General features: G+C 39.2%; 1 protein-coding gene across 4 annotated transcripts in view; it reads right to left on the bottom strand.

Moving 5' to 3' along the window:
• LOC149851355 (uncharacterized) overlaps positions 1–23,106 on the bottom strand; it is a 63,326-nt gene extending 40,220 nt beyond the window's left edge. For 2 of the 4 annotated variants that reach the window (XM_090000382.1, XM_090000355.1), the window contains exons 1-16: positions 22,904–23,106; positions 22,602–22,791; positions 22,380–22,507; positions 21,503–21,619; positions 21,227–21,373; positions 20,425–21,095; positions 19,728–19,849; positions 19,539–19,630; positions 19,214–19,445; positions 19,053–19,107; positions 3,304–3,452; positions 3,128–3,198; positions 2,850–3,023; positions 2,654–2,725; positions 177–278; positions 6–95 (exon numbers count right to left, since the gene is read on the bottom strand). In XM_090000382.1, the coding sequence (XP_089856508.1) occupies positions 6–95; positions 177–278; positions 2,654–2,725; positions 2,850–3,023; positions 3,128–3,198; positions 3,304–3,452; positions 19,053–19,107; positions 19,214–19,445; positions 19,539–19,630; positions 19,728–19,849; positions 20,425–21,095; positions 21,227–21,373; positions 21,503–21,619; positions 22,380–22,507; positions 22,602–22,791; positions 22,904–23,047 (2,556 nt within the window). In that variant the 5' untranslated portion in view covers positions 23,048–23,106. The remainder of the gene's footprint in view (positions 1–5; positions 96–176; positions 279–2,653; positions 2,726–2,849; positions 3,024–3,127; positions 3,199–3,303; positions 3,453–19,052; positions 19,108–19,213; positions 19,446–19,538; positions 19,631–19,727; positions 19,850–20,424; positions 21,096–21,226; positions 21,374–21,502; positions 21,620–22,379; positions 22,508–22,601; positions 22,792–22,903) is intronic. The other 2 variants (XM_090000373.1, XM_090000363.1) reach the window with 2 other exon arrangements.
• Between the last annotated feature and the right edge of the window lie 400 nt (positions 23,107–23,506).

Below are 23,506 nucleotides of genomic sequence, written 5' to 3' on the forward strand. Positions count from 1 at the left end.
CTTACTGAGCGAATGTGAACAAGGTTTCCCTTTGCTTTAAGGGTTTCAACATCTCGATCAAGCTGTTGTTTCCAGTCCATAAGAAGAGCTTCATCCTGCAATATTTAGCAAATATCTTTAAGATCTTCATAATGCATCAAAAGGAAGGTTTGTCAAGAAAGCAAAAAATTAAGCACCTGTGGCAATTGTATAGTAATTTTATTTGGGAAAAGCTTTGACAGTAGCTTAAGTGGCTTCGGAATTTCTTTGCATCTATCATGCAGCCGGCTGAAACTATCCTGCAAACAAGAAGAGAATCGTCAAGCCTTTGGCCTACAAAAAAGCTCCCCATGTGAACCAATAAATCACGTAGCACACAGCTTCAATACATGATTCATTTAACCAGACAATAATACTAATATAAGTTTCTTCTGCGAAACCAGCAATTTAAAACAATAAGGATACAGATCTAAAAGCTTGTGTCATGATAACTACCTATATAAACTATAAAAAAGAACAAAACAAGCAAAACAAACATGTAACCGAGTTCCCAATCCAATGATTGAACAGTTATCAACCTAATATTTGACAGATTGTCTTTAAGAGAAAATAGCACCAGAATGAATAGAAATAAAAAAACTGCATATATCACAAACCGTATTAACTTGGCTACGAGCAATCAAAATACAATAGCTCTCCTCAGGACTTTCACAACATCAATTCCTCACTCACTCTTCTATTACAAAGTAAAATTATGACGATGGGAGCTTCTTCTTTTTTGAGGTAAAATTCTCACCCAACTCACAGATGAACAAGGATGCATGATTATTTACCACAAGACTTAGCTATCAATCACCCGAAAAGAAGAAGCAATATAGTGTTGCTTCCATTGACTACTATGCTTTGCTGGTTTAGCTTATTAACAGAGAAAAGAGCAGCTAATAACAAGAAAAACACAAATGAGTGATTCCATAAGACAAGCCATAGTCATATTGAATAGCAAGGCTAATGAATTCCATAACGAGAACCACCCCCATTCGCACTGATTGTCAGAACTAGTATATCTATCTCTTTTGGAATAGAACAAGTGGTTACCAAAATATCATTAAATCCAATAGTAACACCTTCATCATAATCTAACATAAAGGTCAATTTCTATGCCTTTACTTTTCAGAAAATAATTTTCTATCTACCCTTTTTACCAGACTGTAAAGTTAAAGGTATTGCAAGAAGTTATGGGAGGGTAAATGAGCAAAGATGCTTGCAAGCTACTCAGATGCATGGCTCTTGAAAGCTCATTTAAGCTCAGAAAATTGTGCTCAACGGCCAGAGCTTGGTTGTGTAAACAATGCAAGCTTCTCTCAACTTTTGGAAATATGATAATAAGAACACTGTAGTTATGTTAAGATAGTCATATAATAGCTATTACATGTATTGCAGTAAGGGAGGCTTGGCTGTTACCCCAAGTTGAAAGTTCAATTGTTTTAGCCTCCTTTTACAGTTTATCATAGGCTCATGCTTGTCCTCAGTCATCAATTAGTGAAGCTCAAACAACCAAAACACAGCCTCAACCCCACTCATTTACAAGTTACAACTCTACAAAGAAGGCACCAACATATATAATCAACCATATAATGAACCAACCAGGATAATCCTTAGCATTTCTTCCCCAACAAAAAGCTTTTTTTGTTTCAAGTCACTAGGACTGCACAGAATGTTCTACTCTAGAAACTGAATGATCTAAAAAACATATTGCCCTTGGGGCCCTAATTCCCACAGCTCTGTTATGAAAAAAAAATATTGCCCTTAGCCTCATCAATTTCATGTGGGATCACATTCCGTTATTTATGTTTAAGCCTCCCTTACCTTTAAAACATCTAAACATTGTCAAATTCCTCAAACCTATGTTCAGCATCAAAATCTTTCCAAGAAAGGTGTTTTAAGTTTTGAAAAAAGGGACAGAATAAAAAACGAAAAATCCTATAATATGCACCTACAGTAATCCTAGAATGGAGGCCAATTAGTCAACCATATTGTTGGATTAATGAGCCAACAGTCAACTTGCTAAGCATGGCCTCGGTGGTGCGATGCCTAGTCCCATATTCAACAAAATAACTTTAGACTTAATGCTCTATGGAAATTCTCAGCACTTTATCACCCAATATTTTGTTCTCTTGTAGATAATCAAGAGCAATCTAAAGATCTTCCATGCCTCTTCTTCTATTCTACTTATAGATTTTATATAAATAAAATTCCTTTAAATAAGGCATAGCACAAGTCATGAGATAAAATCTGCAAAAGGGTACAAAAAGCAAAATCTAAGATTCTAAAACAATACTAAACCATTCAAGTCTCTATCCATGAGATATTGTTATCAATGAAAGTACTGGATGATGATTATACAAATAACAATTGAAGTTTGGGCAGGACAAGTAATGATAAGTGAATATTCCTTTTCAATCTAGAAAGTATATAATCAAACAACTATTGGATATATGATACATGTGCAGAAATAAATTTAGATTAACATTGAGTCAAAGTCTCAAGCGTGAAAAAACAATAAATAATGAAAAACTAAAAAAAAAAACTGCTTGATAAGAATTCAAGTGCAAAAAAAAAAAAACTTTGAAATCATGCACATAAAATAATTTCCTGGACACTAGAATGTCATTACCGGGAAAGCAAGGTCAAGTAATGCAGTTTGATTGTTCCCAAATTTGGTGAAAAGGAGACCTCCAGGATGTGACTGCATTATAAACATCACAGCAGTTGGAAAAAAAATTAACTCTAGTGGGTTGGAACTTGGAAGAGAGGGGGTGGGTGTTGGTGTTGGGATAGGTAGCAAATGCAGTGAATATGAAACACAGTACCCTCTCTTTGCGGTTATCAAACTGTGTATGACAACCAATTACAACAACATTATCAGGTAGGGTCTCAAGCTTGCTTTTGAAAGCTGCATAAGAATCTGAATTGCCTGCGATAGACTGCTCAACATCTTTCACAAACAATATAAAAGGGCCATTCCTGCTCTCATTAGACACTACCTGAAAATGGAAAAAAGGATAAAATGTGAGCTCAGAATAAATGAATGCAGGATGCAGAAAGTAACACCTTTTAAGCTCCTTAACATCATAGCACTCAATGCAACCTTGAATAATGCCTCAATGGCTAATCTGTCCATATCTTCACCAGCAGTACTTTCCAATCGGAGATCATTCACTACAGATCAGATGAATCCCACATTAGAAATAAATGTGAAAAGGAAATACTAATTTTATCAACTTAAATCAGCAGAGAAGTAGCAATAATGTCTATGAGCATCACCATTGCAGAAGAATCCATGATCTTCTTCACAAAGGCCACCAAGGTTAACACCCTCTGGTATGGGTTTATCAAACCGCACACCAATTTTTGAGGAAGCGTTCTCTTCAAATAACAGCATCACTTTACCTCGATTGCCATAGGATGGACCCCTACACACAAAAGGAGAATGAAGTGCTTCACACTTTTGGCAGTTATTACAAATACAATTACTATAAAGTGATAGAGCAACACAAATGGGGAGAGAGAGAGAGAGATGATACTGGCATTCTTCTTCAACCACCTTAGTAGATAGAAAGAAGAAAACAAGAACAGATATACTATGAGGTTGTGGAAATGCCACTATGAAGATTATTAGCACCTCCCAGTCAGAAGTTTGAAGTTCGCTTCAAAGTAACAGTGTCTAGACGTATTAACAACTCTGTTACCAGGACATCACATATCATACTTCCATATCCATATCCTCAAATGCTATTTCGAAAGCAATACACCACAAAATCATAGATACCTGTGTTTCATATCTGCATCCTAGTAATGTAGGACAACAGATTTTTTTCCTTTCAAGAATGCAATTCCATTTGCATGAACAAATATTTGAGAATTAAGAATTTGCATAGACCTCAAACTTCATCAACACTCTCCAATAAGTAAAGGAGGAAACACAAATTCAGTTCATCTCTAGCAAAAAAGTATGATAAGCAGAAACAAATATCTACCAAAATATTCATAGGTTCATGAAACATTCCCCCATACAACACATTCACAGTTTTAAGTTCAATTAAAATTATATTAATTGATATTAAATTCTCCATGTCCTTATTATGGACATGCATATACATATTTACCCCTCCATTTCACTGAATGTTCCCAATGAATCAGCTTACAGCATAAAAGTTCAAAGGCAAATTGCATCATCAATGGGATGATACAGGCAATCCATGGAAGCATCCCTCCAAAGCAGTTTATTATTCTTTAAGAGGTGTCATGAAATCACAAAGCCTCCTAAGAGGATACTGTAAGAAGATGAGACCAACAATCGAATCTTCAAATGGCACACACAAAAGATCACTCACAAGTCATGTGTGGGATAATTCTTCTCATGCACTTTTAGCTGTCGGGAAGCGTATGCTATGACTTTTCCATGCTGCATAAGAACACAACTCAGTCCAGTCCCCGACGCATCACTGTATACCACAAAACCACCCGTACCAAAAGGCAATGTCAAAACCGGCACCGTGGTCAACCTCTTCTTTAACTCTTGAAAACTGTCTTCGCAGCGAGAGGACCACTCGAACTTCATTCATTTCTGCAACAACCGAGTCATCGGAACAGCTATACGCGAGAAATCTTGAATGAATCGGCGGTAGTAACCTGCCAATCCCAAGAAACTTCTAATATCTGTCACCGTCTTCGGTTGTTCCCATGACAAAACGGCTTCCACCTTGGCTGGATCAACCTCTACACCTCTCTCGGATATTACGTGACCGAGAAACATCACCCTATCGATCCAAAACTCACACTTTGAGAATTTAGCGTAAAGTTGATGTTCTCTTAGTGTCTGCAGCACCAGCCGCAAGTGCTTTCGGTGATCTTCCACACTCTCCGAGTATATCAGGATGTCATCTATGAACACGATGACAAAATAATTCAGCCACAACTTGAAAACCCGATTCATCAGATCCATAAATGTCGCAGGGGCATTTGTAAGTCCAAAGGACATCACTAGAAATTCATAATGCCCATATCTGGACCTGAACGTTGTCTTAGGAATATCTTCGGTTTTAATCCTCAGCTGATGATATCCTGAACGAAGATCGATTTTCGAGAACACATTTGCCTTTCTCAACTAATCGAACAAATCATCGATCATAGGCAAATGGTACTTATTCTTCACCGTCACTTGATTCAACATGCGGTAGTCAATACAAAGTTGCATTGAACCATCCTTCTTCTTAACAAAGAGGACCGGGGCACCCCAAGGGGACACACTCGGTCTAATAAATCCTTTGTCAAGAAGCTCCTACAACTGCTTCTTCAGTTCCCCTAACTCAGCAGGTGCCATGCGATACGGAGCGCGAGAGACTGGTGTCGTACCAAGCACTAGCTCGATCGAGAACTCAATTTCTCGATGCGGAGGCAAACCCGGCAAATCCTCGAAAAAAACATCCGAGAATTCGCGGACAACATCTAACTCATCCAAGGGTGTCGCTTGACTGTCTTGAGCAGAAACACTAGCCAAGAATACCATGCAACCCTTCTTGTGGTATTTGGAGACCTTCAACGCTGACACGATCCTCACCCCATCGGTCGGTCTCCTCGAATGACATAACAATGCAGACAATTTGAGATGCTCCAAGATTACCTTCTTGCCCCGACACTGGAGGGTCGCATTATGCTTGGACAACCAGTCCATACCCAAGATGACATCATAAAATGTCAATTCAAAATGACCAAATCGGCGGACAACTCATGGCCTTCTATCACCACGCATACTGCTGGGAAATACTTCCCGCAGGAAGAGGATGCACTCATAGGTGACATCACATCAAGAGCCCTCTCGAGGCTAGATGGAACCAAATCAAGTAACTTTGCAAACGAAGAAGAAATAAAGTTGTGTGTTGCACCTGAATCAAACATCACACGTGCAAAGTGTTCGGCAACTAGGAATATACCTTCGATCAGATCAGCCCGATCATCCTTGGAGGCTGTTGTCGCTGCGTAGACCCGCTCATTGGTCTTGCGCTGACCCTGTTGTTGTTGAGGCCTCTGCTGCTGCGGTTGCTGCTGTTGTCCACCCGAAACCGCAGGCATGTTCTGACAGAAGGGGGCAATGTACCCTGGCTGCTGGCACTGATAGCAGACCCCCTTGAACGATGGGCAAAAACCTAGTGGATGATTCTTGCCGCATCTGCGACATGCCGGTTGGGCCTTCCCCTGTTGTTTCTACGGCTGAGGTCAGCCTTGTTGCACGCCCTATTGTCGCCCATCACGGGTCCGCTGCTTCTTCCTGTTCTGCACCCCCCCACCCTCCTGCTGGTGGGTTCTTCCTGGTCCCGCCTGAAGAACCCCCTCCGTTGCCGCCTCCCTTCTGAGAGCCACCTTTGGATCGTTCCCAGTCCTCGGTCAGTATTGTGGCTGACTCTATCGCCTCGGCCAGGGTAGAAGGACGACCTCCGAGCACACGAGTCTGCAACCCATCCTTCAGTCCTCGCACGAATCTGGCCGCCCTTGCCTTCTCATTCTTGAAGAGGTTTGGGTTGTACTTCTCAAGACTCCGGAACCTGGTAGTGTAGTCCACCAGACTCATGGTCCCCTGAGTCAAATCGAGAAACTTTTGTTGCATCTGCTCCTCAGCGTAAGAGGGAAAGTATGCGTCTAGAAACTCCTCTCTGAACGTCTCCCAAGGAATCTCATCCCAATCGGCAAACTTCACCCTTCGCAGGGTGTCACACCACTTCTTGGCATCGCCCTTCAAACGGTACATGCCAAAAGGTGTCTTTCTCTCCTCAGGGACAGGTAAGACGTCGAACGCCCGCTCAATCTCCTTGACCCAGCTCTCGGCAGCCTCTGGGCCTGCCTTTCCCGAAAAGAAAGGCGGGTCCAACTTCAGAAACCTTTCGAAGGAAACGCCACCCGCGTTTGGAACAATATCGACAAGAGGGTCACAAGCCGCTGCTTGTGCGGCTGCTTGTGCAGCCTGTGCCGCTTGCGCAGTCTGTGCCGCTTGCGCAGCCTGTGCCACCTGTATAGCCTGAGCTGCTTGCACCGCCTGTGTTGTTTGTGCCGCCTGAGCCGTCATGGTCTCGGTCAGGGTATGAATGGCTTCCATCATAAAATCTCTTTGCTCCTGCCAGTTTGCGGGAGCAGCAGTAGAGGACGAAGCACCTCTGCGAGTATACGACATCTACATCGCACATGCATTTCACAAAATTAGACCCTCTCTGATCCTACCCCCTTAGGATTGATCACGAACAATAATCGTTCATGTAATCGCACCAAAGAATATTGAACTATACTTGCAATCAATTACATAGAATTCACACAATTTAAGTAAAAGTATTAAATGACCTTACCAGTGAAAAGGACTGCTCTGGAGGACGAGTCACACTTGTCGACGCTTCAGGACAGGGCTCATATACCAAAAATAAAATTTAATACTTAAAAGATGACAGAATTGCAAGTCTTTGTGGTGGGCTCTAATACCAAACCTGTAACGACCCCAACTCATCCCCTTTGAAAATGCGATATTTTTTTTAAACAGTGCGGAAAACTTCTCAGAGACCCAGGGTCCTCACAGTTCCAATTTCAACTGAATAGTCAAACACCACAAACGAAATTGCAATCACCATCCATAAAAACCACACCAATTTCTTTATTCAAGAGTTAAGAATTAATTTCAAGGACATTGTTCTACTCAATAGAAAAGAACGTAACCACTGACGGAAATAAGTAAATGAAAAAAACACTAGACTGAAAGACCAAAAAGAAAGAGTCAATCTGTCCACAAATGAAGCTGTCAAAACTCAGTGTGACTCTTGCGCCCTTCCAGTACCTGTCGACTTCACTGATCACCTGTTTCTGCGAAAAACCAATAAAGTAGGGTGTCAGAATCGAAATCCTGAGCACAGCTACTTCTTAATGAAACAAGTGAGATAAAGAGTTAAGATAAGATATCATGCAACAATTGAAGGAAATACATACAAGACAGTTTATAGCATTTAAGAATTTATTCATGCAACAATCATAAATGTTAAGCATGCGAAGACAGTAAAGCAGTAGCAAGTAATAAAACTTCAGCATGCAACAAGAAATAATCATTTCACACTCACCATCATGTATTGATTGAGGGAACCATTAAAGTATACATGATCTAATGCATAACAGGAAAATGCATGATTTTTGTGCAATGCATGAATCCCTTTATTATCTTTTATTTAAATCTTTTGCTTCCATATGCATGCCCTATTAAATGCATACAACTTTAAGTTTCTCTTTTTAATTACCGTTGCCCGCGGATACACCAAACGGGTACAATCCCCGAGGTCAAGTAGGTTCACAGGGTAGTTTAACACACAATTTGTATTTTATTATTGGGTTCCAACTTAGCCCTCGACCGAATCACCTTCGGAACATTAGACCTCCACATCTAATGTCGGGGACACAAGTGACACCCCACGCCCACAAGTACCACTTTCTTGATACAAAAAACAACAGTTGTGTCAAAACACACCACCCCCAGGTAATGTGGCAGACTCTCCCTAAAACTGTGGCCAGGAGAAGGAACCTCAATATCGGGTTTAAGGGACCAAATTAAGCACACGGAGTTTTTGTATCCTCACAGTCTCCCCAAGACCAGATCTCTAAGATCTCCATTCTCCAGATGAGTGATCTCAGAAGGTATATTACATTGTTTTTAGTTATTGTCTGTTATTAAAAGCCATTATTTGAAGTTTGCAATCCAATATGCAAAAACAAGGGCAAAAGCTCGCATTCACCCCTGCGAGAACCATCACGGGATTCCCGCCTGTGAGGACAACCAAAACAGTGCAGTAGTGTGCAGAACCACAAGTGTGATTTGAGCGATGAAATTAAATATTTAAGAAAAGCAACCAAGCTCACGGCTCTCCAAGCCGGTGATGGTTCATTTAGACCATCGATACATCGCATGCCAAAACCAAGCATTGTGTCATTTATCATACAAGACTCATGTTCCAAATGTGCCCGCAAAGCAAAACTATTCATAAGCATGAAGTGCTTAATTCATATGCATCTTTGCCCTGTGAAATCCCGCATCAACCTACATATATCCATGCCAATGCATACTGCCTTGAGTGTGTGTGTGTGTGCACATGCAAGTACAGATTCCCATCAAGTGTGCATCCTCATACTAAATATGAAACACCAATGACTTGGCAATGCATGACAGCACAACATCCACACGTTTTAATTGCACAACTACATTAATGTACGTAAACTAAAATTCTGCATGCATAAGATTCACATTTCCTTCTGTCAAAACATATAATTCAGCACATGTTTGAGCTGCTGGTTGGGTATGTCAGCCCCGGACTGGACAGCCTACTGGCCGGCAAGTCAAACCAGTCCAGTTGACCCTGTCGGCTGGCCCTATCAGCACATACACAGGTCAACCACTGTGGCTGTATCTGTGTATGTTTGATAACAGATGAAAAACCCAGCCATTAAGTGATAAAACCCAAATTCAAAACCCTTGAGAGTATTATGCAATCATATATTTTTTTTTTCAATAAAGGATAACAGCATGATATCCTTATACTTCAATGAAATTTTCAGACTTACAGAGGATATTTACATCTGACCACAGGGTATGATGGTACGATGCATGTGCATTCCCATGAATATTAATGCTTCAACGAAACCAGAGGTGAATGTACAAATAGGAAACATAACAGTCCAAGTACAGGCATATTCATAGATATATATACAGAAAAAAAAAATGTGTGGGTCAGTATTATTTATATATATTTTTTTCTTTTACCTGTATCGCAGGCCAGCACCCAGCCGACAGGGTCGGCTGGGCCTGCCTCGACCCTGCCAAAACCAGCCCCGTACCCAGCCAATCACTTGGCTGGGCCTGCCGGCTCGGCCAGCAGCTGGCAGTCAGCTGAGTGCCACTCGGCTGGCTGCCAGCCAGCAAACAGCAGAACCTCAAAAAAAAAAAGAAAACAGAAAAAAAAAATTCTAAAAGCCATGCCCAGCCCAGCCGACCCTGTCGGCTGGGTTCAGCAGCATATGCACAGACCCAGTTTGGGCCTGTGTATGCTGTCAGGGAACAACACAAAATAAGAAAAAAAACTATTTGCTCATTACGCGAAGTACCCATTTTTTTTTTTGAAGGGAAAACACCCAACCCAGCCGACCCTGCCGGCTGGGTCCAACAGCATGTACACAGGTCCAGTTTGGGCTTGTGTATGTTGTCAGAAACGACAGCACCAGTACCCACGCAGTCACTTTGTGATACATATTAGTATATACTTTTTTTTGTTGAAAAACAAGGAAAATACATAATATACAAATGGGTATCTGTGGAAATCGTGGATCCACTGCTCCTCCATGGATTTCCATCAAAAGATGTATGGAAATCCCACCTCCACCCGATTTCTCATTCGTTTCAAGAAGAGGTACCCGTACCTTGACCAAGAACGTGAGAATGGATGTTGTAGAAGGCTTGGGCTGAAGAACAATGGCCTCCTCTCCTTCTCTCCCTTTCTTTCTCCCCTCTCTCTCTCTCCTTTCTCTCTTTTCTGTTTTATTCTAAAGCCAAATGAGGGAGAAGGGCTGCCCCCCCCTCCCTTGTCTTATTAATGTTAAAATGTAAACTGCAATATATATATATATATATATATATATATATATATATTATTTAATATTATTATATTTTCTTTTATTATTTTATTTTTCTATTTTTTATTTTCTTTTTTAGCATCTAGTTCAATAGAAACTAGATATTTTGATCCAGTCAAGTTCCTGTTGGAACTTGACTGTGCAAGTAGCTGTTGGACTGTAGTCCAACAGCTATAATAAATGTTGTTGGACTATAGTCCAACAGCTATAATAAATGTTGTTGGACTATAGTCCAACAGCTATAATAATAAATGTTGTTGGACTGTAGTCCAACAGCTATATTAAGAGACGTTGGAATCCAACGTCTCTTTTTGGAGAGCTCAAAATGAGCTCTCCTCTCTCTCCCATTTTTTGTATATATAGGGGTGAACCCCTTCAATGTAAAGTACTATGCTTCTTAAGCATTTTGTTCATGAATAAAGTATTATTTATTTTTCAAGTGTTCTTCCCTTTATACCCTTTCAAGGGTCATGCTTGTAGTGTCTCCAATAGACACTTGTTTGTGAGTTATTTGTGCATTTGTTGAAGACCACCATTTTATTACATGGTATCAGAGCTACGAAATCCTTAGATCTTGAAGTGCTTTCGCCTCGATTTCCGTGCCACATTTACAAAAGGTGTTTCATCACCTTGTTCTTGGCTCAAGAAGATTTGTTTGAAGAAAGGCGAACTTGTGCTACAAAAAAATTTGGTTTTGTATCCTTTTCTTTTTATTTTTCTCTCTCTCTCCTCTTATTTATTCCTCTCTTACCCTTGTAAAAGATGGATGACAATGATAAGATCACCATCATTCCTATGAAGCTAAATGATACTAACTATGTAATGTGGGCTTCGATTATGAAGCACCACATTTGGGGAAAAGGTTTATGGGGTATAGTGGATGGTTCCGATTTGGAACCTAAACTATCTCTTACCAAGAAAGAGGGTGATAAAGAGGTTCCTCTAACGGAAGAAGAGAAGAGTAAGGCGTTAGCCACTTATGAAAAGAAATGGAAAGAATGGAGGATAAGGCATGCAAAAATTATGTCATGGCTCATCAATAGCATTGACATTAAAAAATGCTCTAGTTTAGCTAAGTTTGAGCATGCCGATAAGGCTTGGGAATACCTCAAAAACATGTATTCCCTTAAAGATATTGCACATGTATGCAATTTACAAGATAAAGTTCGGACAATGACTCAAAAAGATAAAACTATTCGAGAATATTATAATGAGTTGTCCGAACTTTGGGAAGAGTTGGCTCTTCTTGAGCCCAAATGGCATTGTGCCGAAGACATCGAGCTTCGCCAAAAGCAACTCGATATGAAACATTTCTATCAATTTGTGAATGGTCTAAGGCCGGAGTTTGAATCCACCAAATCAGCCCTTTTACATCGTGGAAAAATTCCTTCTATTGTTGATACTATAGAAGAGCTCACTATGGAGGAAAATAGACTTAGAAAAAGTACTCCAAAAGTTGATGATGACTCCGTTTTAGCTGTATCTAGACCGGGGAATCATATTGGTACTTACAAGCCGCCTCATTTTGGAAGGCAAAACGGCGATTTTGATAAAAGAAAAGTTATTTGTCATCATTGTCATGAACCGGGGCACTATAGGCCTCAATGTCCAAAGTTAAAAAGAAGAGAAGAAAAAAGAGTTGCATCTGTTGAATCTGAGTCAAAAGATCAAGATGCACCTGTGTCTATGGCTCAACTGATGGAAATCCTTCAACCTCTTCTCAAAGGGGTATCCTCCTCAACCGAAGCCTCAACTGGAGCAGCATTTGCATCTTTCTCCGGTCCAGGTAACTTTCCTTGGCTTTTAGATTCTGGTGCTTCTTTTCATATGACCCCAAATGTTAATAGTCTATCCGAATGTCTTAAAAATAACTCAAGTGTGTCAAAGGTTTTTACAGCCGATGGCACATCTCTCGAAGTAAAAGGAATAGGATGTTTTGAAAATCTTCAAAAATCCAAAAGATTTTTTATCCCAGAAGTTAGATATATCCCTAAACTTAATTTGAATCTCTTATCTGTCTCGCAAATATCTGATTATGGATGTAATATCTCCTTCTCTTCTCATGGTTGTTGGGTACAGGATCGCCAGTCAGGGAAGCTGATTGGGGAAGGCCATAGAGAAGGAGGACTTTATTACATGGACTTTTTGGAATTACCCAAGAATGCATTTTGTTATAATATTCAGAAATTAGAATTGGATTTATGGCACAAAAGGCTTAGCCATCCTCATATGTCTAAAATTCAATTATTTCCAAGTTTGGAAAAAATTTGTAATTCTGAAAATTTTTCTTGTAAAGACTGCATTCTTGGCAAAATGAAAAGGTTACCATTTCTTAGTAGAACTTTTGTTTCCTCACGACCACTTGAGTTAATACATTCGGATGTTTGGGGCCCCGCACCAGTTATTTCCAAAGGTGGTTATACATATTATGTCATTTTTGTTGATGACTTTTCTAAACATACTTGGATTTATTTTCTTAAACATAAATCTAATGTCTTTGCTAACTTCCAAATATTTCATAAAATGGTTAAAAATAAGTTTCAAAATGATATTTCTGTTTTTCGCACTGATTCAGGGGGAGAATTTATGTCCAACGAATTCAAAGACTATCTCAATTTACATGGTATTACACATCAAATATCATGTTCACACACTCCACAACAGAATGGCCTAGCCGAACGCAAACATCGGCACATTATGGAAACTACTAGGACATTGCTAATTGCAAATCAAGTTCCAAAAAGTTTTTGGGCTGAAGCGGCCCTAACTGCCACCTACCTCATTAATAGGATGTCATCTTCCTCATTAAAGAATACAACTCCAATAGAAAAGCTTGTTAATTTAACTCCAGATTATTCTAGATTAAGAGTCTTTGGATGCAAATGTTTTGTTTTCACCAACAGAAATGATAAACTCTCTCCTCGTGCAATCCCATGTGCCTTTTTAGGATATGCTGATAATCAAAAAGGCTACAGGTGTTTCGATTTTCAAAATGACAAATTATATGTGTCAAGAAATGTATCTTTTTTGGAAAAAGAAAGCTTCTTTGAATTTGAAAAATCCAAGGATGTCACTGAATACTCGTTTTTAATTGATCCAACTTCAAAATCCAATGAATGTGATGTTGGATGTGACCTTGACAATGATCAAAGTCCTATTGTTGTTGAAAATGATGATAATGAAGAGCAAATCCATAGGGATGTTAGTCTACAATATTCAAGACGTAGAGAGCAAAATCGTCCATGTGCATTACAAAAATACTCTGAAGTCTCACCTAGAAGAACGTCTAGAATCTCTAAACCTCCAGAAAAAATTGTGTCTTATGAATCTTTTTCACCCACGTATAGGGTCGCCATTACATTAATACAATCATATGTTGAACCACCATCCTATTCTCAAGCAAAAAATCATATAGAATGGATAGAAGCCATGAAAATAGAATTGGATGCACTAGAAAAGGCCAATACTTGGACGATACAAGATATTCCTCCGGGTAAGAAACCTATAGGTTGTAGGTGGGTATACAAAGTCAAAACCAAAAGTGATGGGACCCTGGAAAGATATAAGGCTCGTTTAGTAGCAAAAGGATATGCCCAAGAGTATGGCATCGATTATAAAGAAACATTTGCTCCTGTGGCCCGTATGACCACTGTTAGAACTTTAATAGCCTTGGCCTCCATTAGAACATGGCCTATCGTTCAATTAGATGTCAAAAATGCTTTCCTGAATGGGAATCTCGTTGAAGAAGTATACATGGAAGCCCCACCTGGTATTAGTATCCCTAAGGGTAAAGCTCTTCGTCTAGAAAAAGCTCTTTATGGTCTTAAACAGGCTCCAAAAGCCTGGTATGACCGATTTAGTCATGTTATGCTTGATATTGGTTTTCAACCTTGTTTAACTGACACTGCTTTGTTTGTTAAGAAATCTGATGCAGGCATCATTATTCTTCTTCTCTATGTGGACGATATGATCATCACCGGAGGCGACAATCAGGGAGTTGCAAATATCAAATCTCTTCTTAAAACTCACTTTGAAATGACTGACTTAGGTTTATTAAGATATTTTTTAGGCATTGAAGTTGCTTATTCCCCTCGGGGGTATTTGATATCTCAATCTAAATTTGCTCTTGATATCGTTTCCAGGTCTGGAATTACAGATAATAAGAAAGTAGACACTCCAGAAGTTGTCAATGTTAAAATGAAAATTGATGATGGAGAACTTCTTGATGATCCTACTCCTTATAGACAACTTATTGGAGCTCTTTCTTATCTTTCCATTACTAGGCCAGATATAACTCATGCGGTTCATACAGTCAGTCAGTTTCAGCATGCTCCCACCTCCGTGCACATGGGAGCGATTTTGCGTATTATTAGATACTTAAAATCCTCTCTTTCACGAGGACTCTTCTTGTCTGCTTCATCTTCATTAAATTTAATTGCATATACTGATGCTGACTGGGGAGGTGATCCCAATAATAGACACTCAACTACTGGTTTTTGTGTGTTCCTAGGTGAAACCTTAATTTCGTGGAGGTGCAAGAAGCAGCAGAAAGTCTCTCTTTCCTCCACCGAAGCTGAATACAGGGCCATGGCAACCACCACTATGGAGGTTGTTTGGCTCAGACGATTGCTAGCGGATATGGGAGCTAAAGCAACGCAAGCTTCAAAGATGTGTTGTGACAACAAAAGTGCGATCTACATTGCAAGCAACCGGACATTCCATGAACGCACTAAACACATTGAGATGGACTGTCACTATGTCAGAGAGGAATACTTACATGGAACCATTGATCTGCCATATGTTACATCAGAATATCAATTAGCAGACTTCTTCACCAAGCCTCTCGCTGCTCCCAGATTTCACTTCCTCTTAGACAAACTTTCGCTCATTGTACCGTAAGTTTGAAGGGGAGTGTTAAAATGTAAACTGCAATATATATATATATATATATATATATATATATATATATATATATTATTTAATATTATTATATTTTCTTTTTCAAATATTTGGGATCCATCATTCAAAAGTATGGAGAAATTGATGGAGATGTAAATCATAGGATAAAGGTTGGGTGGATGAAATGGAAAAGTGCTACTGGAGTGTTGTGCGATCGTAGAATGCCATTGCGGTTGAAGGGAAAGTTTTATAGGACGACTATTAGACCCGCTTTACTATATGGTACGGAATGTTGGGCTGCCAAGAGACATCATAAGAAGGTAGGTGTTGCACCCATTGAAAATAAGATGCGAGAGAATCGTTTACGGTGGTTTGGACATATTCGGCGAAGGCCTAATGATGGTCCAGTTAGAAGGTTGGAGAAATGGGAAAATATATTAGTTAAAAGAGGTCGGGGTAGGCCTAGGAAGACTTGGATGGAGATGATAGGAAAGGATATGAATGCTTTGAACCTCACCGAGGACATGGCGTTGGATAGAAATGATTGGAGGAAAAGGATTCATGTGGAAGACCCAAAATGAATTTCTTTTTTGGTTCATATCGCTGACCCCAATTGTTTTGGGATGAAGGCGTAGTTGTTGTTGTTGTTGTTGTATTTTATTTTTCTATTTTTTATTTTCTTTTTTAGCATCTAGTTCAATAGAAACTAGATATTTTGATCCAGTCAAGTTCCTGTTGGAACTTGACTATGTAAGTAGCTGTTGGACTGTAGTCCAACAGCTATAATAAATGTTGTTGGACTATAGTCCAACAGCTATAATAATAAATGTTGTTGGACTGTAGTCCAACAGCTATATTAAGAGACGTTGGAATCCAACGTCTCTTTTTGGAGAGCTCAAAATGAGCTCTCCTCTCTCTCCCATTTTTTTGTATATATAGGGGTGAACCCCTTCAATGTAAATTACTATGCTTCTTAAGCATTTTGTTCATGAATAAAGTATTATTTATTTTTCAAGTGTTCTTCCCTTTATACCCTTTCAAGGGTCATGCTTGTAGTGTCTCCAATAGACACTTGTTTGTGAGTTATTTGTGCATTTGTTGAAGACCACCATTTTATTACAATTAATAGTTGGAGAGAGTTTCCAGAATTAGGTCTCTCTCTCTAGGGAGTTTCCAGATTTTTGGACTCCTTTCCTTTTTTTTTGACTTTTGACCCCCTTTTAATTAGAGAAGAGGGTTAACCCTAAACCCTCTTAACCCAATCCCGAAATTGATAAAAATTAATAAACTAATAAATTTATTTTTTTGAATTTACTTAATTCTTAAATATTCAAAAGCTTCCAAAATTGGTCATGTTGACCATGGAGACTTTTTATATGATGTTAACCTCAATTTAAAGCTCCCAGCTGAATTTAAAGTCATACAAAATGTTGGGCTTGGATTTGGATACGGATTCGGATTCAAGATCCACTCATACTCATACAAAAATTTGGATTAAGACTCGGATCAAGTCCAGATTTTATAGAACCTAACTAGGACCCAAATCCATAAAAAATTTGGATCCTATGCCTTGGATGCAATATGATCCAATTTTGGATCTGTTTCAAAAAACTGCTAAAATTTTAGAAAAACGTGATTTCTGGGCCAACCGGAACTCGAATATAGTAAAGTAAAATACCATTGCGCTCAGAATTTCGAGGCGCATCCAATGATATATTACATAAATATCAAATTTCGAATTTCGCTAGAAAATAACCCGAATTTCGCTTGAATTTAAAAGTCGAAATTAAGACTCTTTACCACGTTCCGATTGGCTCGCCTCGACCTTGTCGATGAAACCTGGGTCAAACCCAAACTCTAAGACATCGATCTAAGAATTGGGCCTCAAACGATTTTTTTACCAGACTTAGCCAAATTTTGGAATTTTCATGAATTGACTAAGATCTGAAAACACGTGATCTTACACTAATAAATTGGAAAAACTGCTCCGCATTTATTTGATTTTGGCAAAGTTCTATGTCTTGTGAACCATGCCATTTTGGTTTAAGAAGAGCAAACTCTTCCCATAATTCAGACAAGTTATTATAATATTCTCTAATGCTTTTGTCCCCTTGAACTATATTTCGAACTTGGTTTTGTAAATTGCACACATGTGCAATGTCTTTAAGAGAATACATTCTCTTAAGATAGTCTCATGCATCATTAGCATGTTCAAATTTTGCAAGAGTTGAACATTTCTTGATATCAACGCTACTTATGAGCCAAGACATGATCTTCACATGTCCAATTCTCCATTCCTTCCATTTTTTTCGTAAGTGGTAACGGCCTTTGTTTTTTCAACCTCCGTAAGAGGTATTTCTTTCTCACCTTTAATCTTCGTAAGAATTAGCTTAGGTTCCAAATCGGTCTCATCCACTAATTCCCACAATCCCTTTTCCCATATAAGGTGCTTTATAATTGAAGCCCATGTAACATAGTTTGAATCGTTGAGTTTAATGGGTTTAATGGTGACATTATCATTGTCATCTATTTTACAAGGTTTGGGTAAAGAAATAACAAAGGAAAGAAAAAAAAAAGAGTAGAAGAGAAGAGAGAATAATATATACTCCACCACTAATAGTGAGTATGAGTGCTCCTCCAAGCTTCCAAGCTTTTGCACGATCACAATTTCATGTACACTTGAAAAGAATGTCACCTCTTTTCCAAGCTTTGAACAACACGCTTCCCGATGCACCAAAAAATTAGCTTGATCACTACCAAGCTCTGATACTATGTAAGAAGATGAGACCAGCAATCGAATCTTCAAATGGTACACACAAAAGATTACTCACAAGAACCACGAAGGTTCGTACACAATATTCACTCACAAGAACCACGAAGGTTCATACAAAATACCCAAAAGGGGTATGCACAAACAAGAGAAAAAAATATGTTTTTATTGAATAAGAATCACCCATGAAAATCATATATTACAAGGAAGCAAAGCCCCATATTTAGAGCCGTTGGGAGCCCAACGACTCTCTAGTTCTTTTGCTTTTTGACTTTGGTCAAAAAAGCTAAAAAGGTCAAAAAACAAGAAAGTAAAACCTATTCTAACTAAACTAAAAATAAAAGAGATTACATATTACATAGGATATTACATTATTTAACAGATACTTCACATTGAATTCTCAAGTGTGTCAAAACGCTCACAAGCAATATCATTTCTGCAACACCCACAAAATCCTATATTTGGCAACATATCACTATCTTCTCTTTTGGTATGCAATACATTACATGTTTACCTGTTAATATGAAGATGACAATCTAGAAAGCAAGATTTTTTCTAACAAATAAAAATACCTATATTATGATAATTGTAATAGTTCTCTTTCTTTATTTAACTATTTTTATGACATTTGATGTCACATGAAGGACATATCTATCTAATGCTACTCACAGAATTTAGTGTCTTTGAAGAACAAAAGTACCTTGATGATGGGTACCCAGAGGTTTGTAGCAGACCAATGAATTTTACTCTGTCACCTAAGCATTTGACATGAATAACATTATTTTATTTCCATACAAAAAAAAATACCAAAACTTAAGGATTTGAAAAAGGCTGCCTTTATAAGTAGCAAATGGGTAATACCTCTTTTGAAAAGACAGCTCTTAGTGGACCCAGGTGTTGCTGATGACTCCCGCTTCAGTTGAGATTGATGACCAACACCAGAAGCTGCATTTTCTGAGTCAGATACATGAGGCTCGGTACTTGGTGCTACTGTCCCTTTGGTTGCATCAGATCGCCCAGAATGTTTGACACAAAAACATGAATTATCAGCTCTGAGTCCCTTGAACCAATCCACATCCTTTGAAGATAAACCCTACAGAATAATGGAACTTTCAGATATAAGTTCATCTACTAGCAACAATAAGCCAATGCAATAAAAATATGCAAATTAGAAATATAATCTTACAACCAGCATCGAGGTGGTATCAAATATAAGCAGTTTGGCTCCAAAGTGATTAGCAAGGGCCTTTGACAATATCTCCTGATAAATCTCAGACCCTGAAAGCCAAATGATAAAAAAAGAATAACTAAAGGGGCCGATCCAAAAAAGGATAATGAGTTAAATTGACAGACTCGACCGGTGATCTTGACTAACCTGCAGGACCTGAAAGCAAAATCCGTGGGCTTATGGTAGAAAGTTCTGATGCATACTTAGCAAATTCTTTCCGCTTCAAGTGTATAAATACTGAAGCAATCAAAACATTTTTTGTGGCCTCACTAACACAAGACAGAAATGGTCCTTGTTATCAGTTACCAGAATGATTGACATGCCAATACAAGTTGCAGAAATGCATAAGATATCAGATCAAACAACAAAATATATGTTTTTTGATCAATTAAAATAATGAAGGATGTGTATAACAATGATATGGCTCACGATATAATGCCTTAAAGGCTTTTTTAATTGTCAAAACATTTTAACATGTATGTAATCATGCTAGAACCATACTCACATATATCAGCTTTGGCTATATCTTGGCAGCACAAAATCTTGGGATATTATAAGTTATTTGATAAATACTGAAATGATTTCAGAAAATCATGACATTAAAAATAATAAATAATAAGAGTTAAGAAAGTAATAGGTTCTAGTCTTATTCTTTCGGCACAGATGTAGAGAAAACATAAAAAGGTTCTTAAAAAACAAAAAAGATAAAGAACAATCCCATACCTAAAATTATAAGAAAACGAGACAAATAGAAAAGTTTTTGCACCAGCCATATTATAGCTAAGTGTGGACAAGAACAAGAAAGAAAGATAGAACATCAAAGAGTAAGAAATATCATCAACACCTTAAGAAGTATGGGAAGTTGTGGAATGATACTTCAATTTCTCTACCATCGATCAGTCCAGATTGCAGCTCTTCCTTAAATGCTTGGAACTTGTTAGCAGCACCTGAAGTAGATGCTGTCTGAGAATCTCTTGCTAGTCCTTCTCTTCTTTCAGCATGGTCAATTATGCTTCCGCCTAGATCCAGATCACCAGCCACACCAGTCAGCATTCGAAGGATAGGCCTTAATGAGTCGTTAATACCAGAAATTTTCACATTATCCATCTCAATACCAGCCTCTGGACCCATGCTCTCCAGACCATTGGTTGCCTCGCTTTCAGAGTCCAGCATCATTTCAGTTTTCTCATCAGGAGGTGGAACTAAAGAATCAAGATGCTCGTCAGAGCTTGACTTCCTTCCAATGTCCAGCGGGCATTTTTCTGATGGCATACAAGTGGAAGGTAGCAAAGGCCGTTTAGCATTCTGATGAGCTACAGCACCATTTTTATGAAGTGATGAATCTGACAAATCTTGTGCAATACTGGATAAAGATGCCAATATTGATGCACCTGCTACATCTGAAGAATCCCCAGTCCTTGGTTCAAACTGCGTACCTTTGTTCTGGCCTTTTATCAAACCAACCGAAGGGCCTGGAGCTGCTGATACATTTTCATTTGAAAATTGCTCAAAAATCTACAATGGCAGAAAGAGAAAACAAAAATAAACAAAACACTTCCTTGAAGAGGTAGACAAAGATGGAAACGAGCTCATACACAGCAACAACCTAAGAATATGGGGAATGTAAATAAAAGTCAGAAAAGTACATATGCATGGCGCCCAGATTTACTAAAAATCAGCTCATCTCCTGCACGTATAACAATGCTGGAATTCTTCCTGACAACTTTGCCATTTACTTGTACAGCTCCCTTGCTCTCCGAGCTCTCAAGCACAACTACTGTATTACCATCATTCTGACCATAGCCAGAAAAAACACACACTGAGCAACACAGATCACCCATCCATAAAGCAATAACAGATTTCAGTATTATGACATAAGCATTGAAACTATTCATATGCACCATAATTTTATGATATATTACCGGCAAAAACTTGATTTTGCACAGAATGCTGCTGACTGATGAATCATGCAAAGATAAGTTGCAGTTTCTCGTTCCACCAATCGTGAAAACCGCACCAAAGAGGGATACATGAGGATTCTGAAAAGAATAATAGTTTCAAAGCTCATTTTCACACCAATAACAGAATTTTAAGTGAACATTCAATTCAGTCGCAACATTAACTAATCAAATATCCATTTTAAGCAAACGCCAAGACTTAGAATATACTAATTAGATTAAGCAACCAAACCCTTTAACTCAACAAAGTTAAAGATCCCATCTTGGGCTGATTCCGTTACAACATTCTGAACATCATTTAAGAATTACAGCAGAGGCAAGATAAGATCTTTAGATCAAATGACACATTCTCGAACGCTTTCAGGGAAAATGACTCACAAAGACCAGTTGATTCATCTCGTCTTGCTATGCAAATCGATGACAAAAATAAAAAATCAAAGAGGAGCAACGGAAATCCAATAAAGATAAGAGTAAGACTACAAAAAGAACCTATCCCAGTATCCATATCTTGGTTTGCATTCTGAACGACTCACGAAGGCCAACTGATTTGTCTAATTTCAGCTAAAGAAATCGAGACCAAGAATGGAAAATCAAAGAGGAGCAACGACTATCCAATAAAGATCATGTAAAACAACAAAAACCAACTATCCCGATATCCATATCTTGGTTTACATTGCGACCGTGCAAGAGAAGTTCCACTAACAGCAGTACTAAATCCTTCTTCAGCAAGAAACGTGCAATCTTTCACGCCCACAAAAAGGCAACATCGCAACTGAATTACACCGAACGAATCAAGATACACTAAAGTGAACCGAAATTCGCAAGATTTATGCTGAATCACCTCCGGATACTGCGAGATGAGCCTGCCCCATGCATGCGAAGCCCCTGCGCTCCTCCTCTGGTACAAGCACAACGTCTTCATCGAGCTCTTCATCATCTTATCGGGCATCGCGGGCGATGGCAGTGCCCCTGGTAGATCGATCCCAGCCCAAATTCACCGCAAAATTTTCAAAGAAATATGGAAAATAAAAGTAAAACAACGAGAAGATGAAGTATCACTTGCCATCTGCGCAAGGAGCTACCACAGGACCAGCCTTCAGCGAAGCTCCTTCGTTCTTTGAAGCCGGCCCAGATCGACCTTGCCCGCCGCTCTCAGCCTCGCCCGACACCGCCGGCGGGTCGACGGAAGCGAGCTCTTGACAATCGCCCGCATCGGCGGTAAGAGGACTCGCTTCTCCAGCGACAGCTTCGGTCTAACCGACCCAACAGAAACAAGGGTTTCTTTAGAGACAAATCCGAAAAAAGAAACTAAAGAACTCGAATTTTAGAACCAAAGAGAACGATTCACGAGCCTGTTTCTCTTACCTTGGAGCGCTTGCACGGAGGAACAGCAGCAGGATTCTCACCCGACGATGAGGCGGCGGCGGGTGCTGCCGTCGGAGAGGACGGTCGTTTTGGGGCGTTTCCGCCGGATTTGGCTAGAGATCCGCTCCGCCTTGTGGAGACCATGACCGGATTCCGGCGATCGGACTTTTCTCTCTTGGAAGAGAGAGAAAACAATAGGAGAGGAATTTGGGGGGGGGGGGGGGGGGACTAAAGTTTTGTCACAAATATAAAAGAGGAGATAAAGACTACATTTGTTTAAACATGGTTGGTTCAGCCTTTGGTTGTGTATTAAAATCTTCTCTTGAAGGTTTTTTTTTTTAACGACACGAGATAAAATCGTTTTTTATAAAAAAAAATTATGTACGGTAAGCTGAGCCAGCGCGATCAACGTGGACGGAGGAGGATGTAAGGGACAAGGTGTCCACTCCGGCCTGTCTCTTCCATCTCGGAGGTGTCCACTCCGGCGAAAGCAGATCAGGTCATGCTGAACATGAGCGTTTTTGCTCATGCTGACATCGTGGCCATCCGATTTGCATTTTAAAAAGCTCAAAAGTCAATAAAAACACGTGGCATTCATCCGAT

Source organism: Nuphar pumila, chromosome 1, assembly GCF_984573655.1.
Source record: "Nuphar pumila chromosome 1, dmNupPumi1.hap1.1, whole genome shotgun sequence".
NCBI classification, from domain to species: Eukaryota; Viridiplantae; Streptophyta; class Magnoliopsida; order Nymphaeales; family Nymphaeaceae; genus Nuphar; species Nuphar pumila.